The sequence below is a fragment of the Oncorhynchus masou genome, chromosome 21, assembly GCF_036934945.1.
Source record: "Oncorhynchus masou masou isolate Uvic2021 chromosome 21, UVic_Omas_1.1, whole genome shotgun sequence".
NCBI classification, from domain to species: Eukaryota; Metazoa; Chordata; class Actinopteri; order Salmoniformes; family Salmonidae; genus Oncorhynchus; species Oncorhynchus masou.
The window spans coordinates 10079385-10087254 of NC_088232.1; the positions used below are offsets into that span (position 1 = coordinate 10079385).

The 7870-nt window shown below is 42.8% G+C and overlaps 1 protein-coding gene across 1 annotated transcript; it reads left to right on the plus strand.

The window, feature by feature from the left end:
• The first annotated feature begins 1090 nt into the window (after window positions 1-1090).
• LOC135507794 (plasma protease C1 inhibitor-like) lies at window positions 1091-7258 on the plus strand. Its single transcript, XM_064927453.1, has 10 exons — window positions 1091-1249; window positions 1603-1650; window positions 2056-2344; window positions 4276-4599; window positions 4811-5026; window positions 5272-5415; window positions 5621-5824; window positions 5965-6104; window positions 6207-6429; window positions 6792-7258. The coding sequence occupies exons 2-10, from the start codon at window positions 1603-1605 to the stop codon at window positions 7037-7039; spliced, it is 1836 nt and encodes a 611-aa protein (XP_064783525.1). The 5' UTR covers window positions 1091-1249; the 3' UTR covers window positions 7040-7258.
• The last annotated feature ends 612 nt before the right edge of the window (window positions 7259-7870 follow it).

Below are 7870 nucleotides of genomic sequence, written 5' to 3' on the forward strand. Positions count from 1 at the left end.
ACAGATATGAATCTGTTAGTCACCGATACCCTTAAAAAAGGTAGGGGCATGGATCAGTATCTGGTGTGGCCTCATGCATCTCCTTTGCATAGAGTTGATCAGGCTGTTGATTGTGGCCTGTGGAATGTTGTTCCACTCATCTTCAATGGCTGTGCGAAGTTTCTGGATGTTGGCGGGAACACACTGTTGTACGTGTCTAACCAGAGCATCCCACACAAGCTCAACGGGTGACATGTCTGTTGAATATGCAGGCCATGGAAGAACTAGCTAGTTAATCTATAAATTACATTTTCAGCTTCCAGGAATAGTGTACAGATCCTTGCGACATGGGGCTATGCGTTATCATTCTGAAACATCAGGTGATGGTGGCAGATGAATGGCACAACAATGGGCCTCAGGATCTCGTGTCATGCAGTTGTATTAGTTGTCCGTAGCTTATGCCTGCTCATACCATAACCCCACCAACACCATGGGGCACTATGTTCACAACGTTGACATCAGCAAACCGCTCGCCCACACAACGCCATCACAAGGTCTGCGGATGTGAGGCCGGTTGGACGTACTGCCAAATTCTCTAAATTGACATTGAAGGCGGCTTATGGTAGAGAAATGAAAATAAAATTCCCTAACAGCTCTGGTGGACATTCCTGCAGTCAGAATGCCAGTTGCACACTCCCTCAAAACTTGAGACATCTTTGGCATTGTGTTGTGTGACAAAACTGCACATTCTAGAGTATCCTTTTATTGTTCCCAGCACAAGGTGCACCTGCGCAATGATTATGCTGTTTAATCAGCTTCTAGATATGCCACACCTGTCAGGTAGATGGATTATCTTGGCAAATGAGAAATGCTCTCTAACAGAGATGTAAACAAATTTGTGCACAACATTTGAGAGAAATAAGCCTCTGAGTATTGAACATTTCATTTTATATTATTTCAGCTCGTGTAACATGGGACCAACACTTTACATGTTGTGTTTCTATTTTTGTTCAGTGTATTATGGGAGCTTTTGCCAACTAACCATGTGATTTTCGGTAAATCAGCCCGTACAAAGTGCAAACACACAAGACCACTAATCAAACAATAAACAGATAAGTCATTATTTTTGGTGAGAGTAGGGAAGGGAAGGACACACACATACTGAACGCACGCAGTAGGACGTGAACCCTTTTTTTTCCAGTTGAGAAAATTTATCATCATCTTACTCAGACTATTTCTGATGCTGTAATATTTGCAAGTGACCTGCAGTGTGAGTAAATTTTTTTCGATGCCTTTCTAAAGACCTACCAATAACTCAATCATGATAGGCCTACTGTCATAGGGATATCGTGGTTAGTTACTCTAGATATAATATTGCTGATATTGTTTGCCAATGTTGTTATAACGGCAAATGCCATGTCTAATATTTTGCTTGTTCCACTGAGATATAGAGCATGAGTGAATTGACCAATCGGATTAGGAAAGAGACATGAATATGTGCCAAACTAGTCTTGTTTTTTTGTTCTATTGATTTTTTCATTCCCACTGCCCCTTTGCCCGCTGTGTCCCGCCATCCCTTCCTACCTCTTCTCTCCCCCTCTTATCTTTCTTCATCTTCCCTAGATGGGGATTTCAGTCCTATCGTGTGTCTCCCTCCTGCTTGTCTTTGAGGTAAACACAAAGGGCCAGTTTCCTGGAGAAAGATTAAGAACACTTCTGGACTGAAAAACATGCTGAACGGAGAATCTTTGTTGAAAATGCTTTTTAGTCCTGGGTCCGTTGCCTGCATTTACAAAGAGTAGGATTGCTGTTTGGCTTTAGCTTTTAGATCATAATGAATATGATAAAATGGACAGGGCAGACCTGACGCTAGATCAGCACTCCTACTCTAAGACACTTTTTGAATAAGGGCCCAGGAGTGTAGGTGTAAATCTGGTTCTGGGATACGGGCCCATTTTGTTTTGTAATATCAAACCCTGGTTTTTAGGACAAATGCTAATGTGGCACAGAGACATCTCATGTACCTTACTGCCTCCACCTTCTTATTTGGTTGTCCATCTCTGTCTCTCTATCCAGCTTTTCTCTTCTTCCGTTGGGGTCCTGCAAAGTGTACCTGGCTCCACCCTGGTCTTCCCATGTCTCCCTGGCCAAAACCAAAAAAGCTTTGCTGGGGCTAAGATCACCTGGAAATACAACGACTACCTGGTACCCGACTACCCAGAATCCTCAAAGCAACTCAAGGCCTCCAAGGATGGCTTCTATCTGGAAATCTCTCCCGTCAGTGTAGCCAACGAGGGGGAATATGAATGTGTGATCAAGCAGAATGATATGGAGTGGCAAAAAGTGCACATAGTCCAGGTTGATGGTGAGGACACATACTGTCACCTATTTTCATCACAACTGCCTGTGACGTGATGTAGGCCTTTCTTGAAATAGACACTCCACCTCATTTAAATATATATATATATTTTTAAATAATGTTACAAGTTAAAACTCAATCACTGGTTCTCTTTTCATTATTTGTACAGTGTGCCTACATTTTTACACTTAGTAATTCATCTTCAAGTTTATGTTGAGAAGAGAAATAGAACGACAACTTTAGCAGAATGTCGTGTCTTGGCTATCATTAATGTTACGATTGTTTTATCAAATCGATGAATTAATTACTACAATGATTAAATTAATCCTGTAACAATTTACTCGTTACCAATCTTGGGGCACCACGGAAGAAGTTTATTTAACGAGTTACCATTTTCCGAATGAACTCTCAAAGATATAAAGATCTCTTACATTTCAGTCATCAATCAGTCATTAATTGTTACCTTCTACCAGGTCTCATTCTGAATGTCGCAAAATCCTTGGATATCTGCACGCACCCTAGCATAAATGATCAGAGCTAAATACAAATTTTCTTAATTATTTACTAACTAATCACACAGAAATACATAAACAAAAACAGAATAGCTTACACATTGATTACTACATAAAGCAATGAAAGGTCCCTAGTGGACTAAACCGATATGACGGCTTGCTACACAAAATGAAAAGGGAGGGGCATGTAAGAAAGAGCAGGAGAAAAGACAAAGGACTTCACTATCATACGTACAGCTGATAATTACGCACATGGAAATGCTAATACGTTGCACATGAACGGCCTTTCATTCGAAAATAATTGCAATGTACATATGTACAATTGTATGCCTTTGTTGTCTCTCTGTTGAAATTGCCGGTCCATTTTCTGGAGAGTCAGTCGACAGAAAGTCTCTGGTTGTCCACCAGAGGTCACCATGTCCTTTGCAGTCATAGCTTGTCCAGCGGCTCGGTTCCTTAGAACAGGGTGGTGAGAGGAAATTGTTCTTTGTCTCTTGTCTTCGGTCGAGTTCCCTAGACTGTTTTTACATATACAGCTGTAGACTGTGAATGTGTAGTCTTTAGTTTTGTAGATTTCTGAACCATTTGCAATGTATTCAGCTGGCGCGGCACATAACTGGTCCCTAGAGTCTAACAATTTGTGTGGTTCTCGTAATGTCTGGACTTGTAGAGATTTTCTTCTCTGATGAAAGTTTCAGAGTTTCTAGCCATTCCGTACCTTTCAGCTCATACTGTCGGTCTCGCTGGCCTAATGTACATTTTGTCACGAGTCCTAGTTAAGCACTCTGGGAAAAAGGGGCGTTCCCTCATTTTGTCATAATGTCTGTGCTCACGTGGGTGTGGTCACTGACTGGACTTAATACGAAAAACAAGGCTAACATCACATCTTCTCACAAATAGTTTCATATTTAATCATATAAGTTCTCCCAACATTTGGGTGTGACCCTGACAACTGGGAAATATATACATTCAAAGATACAGTTAGGTTGTTATACTGTCCTTTATCAGATCCCAAAACGCAAATGATCTGACATAATTGCTCTTTAAATACCACGGACCATTCCAACTCTTTGGATTACAGAAATATTGTTTCATTCCCCACTTTTGGATAATGGCGTTTTGACGAAGAGAGGGGGGGGGGACAATTTGGCGCCTATGATCCTCACCTTATAGGGCAAGTCATGACAAGAGGGTTTACATCACAATGAATAAGGCATTCAGTCGATTTAAACATACAGCCCCAGAACTTCAGTGTATTCATAGATTGTAATTCTTAAAAACTGGTGAAATATGGGGCAATTCTTTTGTTGCAGTTTTGCAAACTCTACAGGCCAGCAAACATTGCATGCATTTTGAGGTTGGCTCCAGAAATGATTTCTACTGTTGTGCTGTCTTTCTGTCTTCCATCTTGCTCTCTCCCTCCAGTGTCCAGCAGCTACATTCTCAAAGTAATCGAAGGGTCCACTGTGAATTTACCTTGTGATCGCCCACCATCCAGCAAAGACCCGGTCCATTGGTACAGATATGATAAAGGAATGACGAACGGCACACGGAAGCAGTTGAATCCTGCAGAGACTGGAGAAATGGTGGAGGGTGACAGACTAGAATGGCTTTATGGCCCCCTTGAAAAAGATATGACAATCACACTTAATGAGGTCAAAATGGAGGATGCCGGCATGTACTACTGTGAGACAGCTGAGGAGGGCAGAGACAGCAGAAACTTTAATACAATTGAGCTAATTGTGGAAGGTACGTTTAGCTAACCTTCTTCTTCCATTACACTCTCAAACCTTTGCATATATATACACATTTGTTAATAAATGTGTAATTCGCAAATGTAACATCAATTGGTTCCAAATAGCCATAATGCCCAAATGTTAGACTCTCACCAGCAATGTTCAAGACACTATCACGCTCTTGATTTGTTGAAATTCAAATCTTCGTTTGCCATTTCTTTTAGCTGCGCCCACCGTTCTTCCTTACTCCTGCGTTGGGTTCATGACCCCCTGGGAATCGTGTCAGGATGAGACCAGCAGGTCGTGGGAGGCCATGCTAGGAGAATCCCTCAATGAGTTCTCCATGAAGCTTTATGCCCACCTCAGCCAATCACAGCCCATGAAAAACCTGCTCTTCTCTCCAATCAGCATCAGTGGGGTGTTAACCCACCTGTTACTAGGTAAGAAAGAGAGGGTGGGGTTTCTTTAAAATGGAATGGAATGTGGAGAGGTCGTCCAACTGCACTCATACTCTAGACCTCAGTTCTTTTGAAAATAAAGCAACACTTGATATCAACTCTCACTGAATGATTGATGCATGGAAGGCCAAATAAAATACATACTGTTTCATCCTCCCTCTCTCTCTCTCTCTCTCTCTCTCTCTCTCTCTCTCTCTCTCTCTCTCTCTCTCTCTCTCTCTCATTAGGTGCTCGTGGCAAGACAAGGAGGGACATGGAGACGGCTCTCTGTCTGTCTCACGACTTCTTCTGTGTTCATTCTGAGATGAAGAAACTGAAGCTGAAACTTCAGGACACACTGAAGATGGCCTCCCAGATCTATTACAACCCCAGTACTACCAGAGCACAATTAGTACTCATGATAATTATAGCTTGTTCTCCACATATAATTTTGAATTCTCGTCGTATATTGTCAATTTAATCATGAGTCGCCATCCCCCCTTAACTCACTGTCTGTCTGTATGTCTGTCTGACCGTCCGTCCGTCCATCCGTCTGTCTGTCCACCTCTCTGACATTCCCTCTCTCTCCCCCCTCAGATATGAAGTTGAGTGAGTCCTTTACCAACCAATCCATGCAGTTCTACGATGCGGATCCAGTCAAATTGACCAATAGCAGTGAGGTAAACGTGGAAATGATCAACAGTTGGGTTGCAAAGCAGACAAATAATAAAATCAAAGAGCTGGTCGACTCTGTTCCCGCCCACACCGAACTGCTACTCCTCAATGCTGTGTATTTCAATGGTCAGTATCCTGTTTGTATGTTTGTGCATGTGTGTGATCCAAGTAAGCTCTTGGTAAGCACCGATGCTCAATCTATCTGATAGGATATAGTCTATTTTAGCAGATATGGAGTATGTGGATTATAATAATATCTGTTTCAGGTCAATGGAAGATGAAATTTGATGCAAAATCCAAAATGTTTCCATTTGTAAAACTGAATGGTGATACTGTGAAGGTGCCTGTCCTCTACAGTGCCAAATACAAATTGGCTGTGCAATATGTCCCGGCAGTGAAGGCACAGGTAACCATTTTGATTACACACACCCACACTTACATGCACAGATACACTGTAAGCAATCACACACAATCTACGTAACATTCTAACCTTGTCAATCACCCATAGGTGGCGATGTTCCCTCTCTCTGGTGCAAGTAGCTTGTTCATCTTGCTCCCGCCCACTACCAAGCTCACAGACCTGCAATTGGTGGAGGGGAAGATGACGGACAGGGCAGTGAGCCAGATGGTGGAGCAGATGAATCAGGTGTCTCCCCAGGCCACCGAGGTCACTCTGCCCAAAATCAAACTGGACATCCGGACCGAGATGAACACCCTGCTCAGGAAGATAGGTCTGTCTGTATGCGTGTCTATCTGTCTGTCTTATAGCTTACCTGCTGCCTGACTGTTCGAATTATAAGACTGTGCATTTTGTTGTAGCCACCTGATTCAACTAACCACCAAGCCCTTAATTAGTTGAACCAGATGTTTTTGCTTGGCTACAACAAAAATGTCTTCATCCAGCAGCAGCAATGGATTTCACCGGGTCGTTCTAAGTCAACCTAAACCAACAACTCTGGCGTTTCTTGATTTGCCTCTCTCACTTCTCTCCCTCCCTTTCTTCTACCTCCCTCTACCTTCTGCCCTTCTCCGCTCTCCTCTCTCCTTCTCCATTTCTCCCTCCTCTTACTCCCACACCTCTTTCTTCCCTTAGGTTTGTCGGAGCTGTTCGACAGCGCCAACCTGTGTGGCCTCTACCCCGACAACGAGTTGCTCCTGACGGAAGCCCGCCACCGGGCCTTCCTCTCCCTGACGGAGGAAGGTGTGGAGGCTGGGGCGGCCACTTCCCTCTCTTTCTCCCGCTCCTTCTCTTCCTTCTCAGCCCTCAGGCCCTTCCTGATGATACTGTGGAGCGACCAGGCCAAGGCCCCACTGTTCGTGGGCCGAGTGACTGAGCCGTGAGAGAAGGAGGCAGAGAGAGGGAGTGAGGGTAGCATGCATATAGAAAAAAGCCATGTTTGCAAAAGAAAAGGACAACTTCCTTCTATGAAGTTACATGTTCATTGTAACTTCGTAGAATGACTGTCAAAGTGTTTTAAAATAAATACTCGGGAGGGCGGCTTGCTATAGGTTGTCACAAAATGCATGACTTATCAAACAATAAAAGTTGACATCTCTCCACATGTGGTATGGACATCTTTTTGGACGAATGTGCTATTTAAATCACTTTTCTGTCCAACAACGTACACAGTAGGTCACTGAAACGGGTTTGGTTTATTTTTTTAAAAGTAGTTCCACAAACTCACCACAGGATGTCAATCACACCGTATGTTCCACATAGAGATAGCCATTACGTCAGTGAGTACACAGGGATGCTGTAACAATGGTCCTCCCGCTCCGCCCTGTCTCCCCATTCCCCGACGCTAAAGGTTTCAAAGCAACTGCGGACCGAGTAAAGCGTCAAATTGAGCAACTTACCCTGAATTTTTTTTTTTTTTACAAACAAAAATTACAAACCAACGAGTACACATCAGCGATGATAGCTCAAACAGATTTGATTGATGATACCATGTCAATGATGTCAACCATGAAGAAATTGCCATTGATCAATGTTAGTCACAATGTTAGTTACATGTGCATATATATGACAATCGTTACACATGCAATTCTTTATTAGAATGTTATGATGCATATGGTTTGTTTTTGTCAAATGATGAACAAAGTCCAGTTGGCTTGACCGACAACAAGTAAAAGGCAGAGATAGAGAGAATCTGAGTGAAAATAAACCAATCA

Excerpts from the sequence above, each read along its gene's own strand:
- LOC135507794 (XM_064927453.1), top strand. The coding sequence starts at position 1,603 with ATGGGGATTTCAGTCCTATCGTGTGTCTCCCTCCTGCTTGTCTTTGAG. Across the intron at positions 2,345-4,275 it reads GCACATAGTCCAGGTTGATG|TGTCCAGCAGCTACATTCTC; the intron begins GTGAGGACACAT and ends CTCTCCCTCCAG. Across the intron at positions 5,825-5,964 it reads CAATGCTGTGTATTTCAATG|GTCAATGGAAGATGAAATTT; the intron begins GTCAGTATCCTG and ends TATCTGTTTCAG.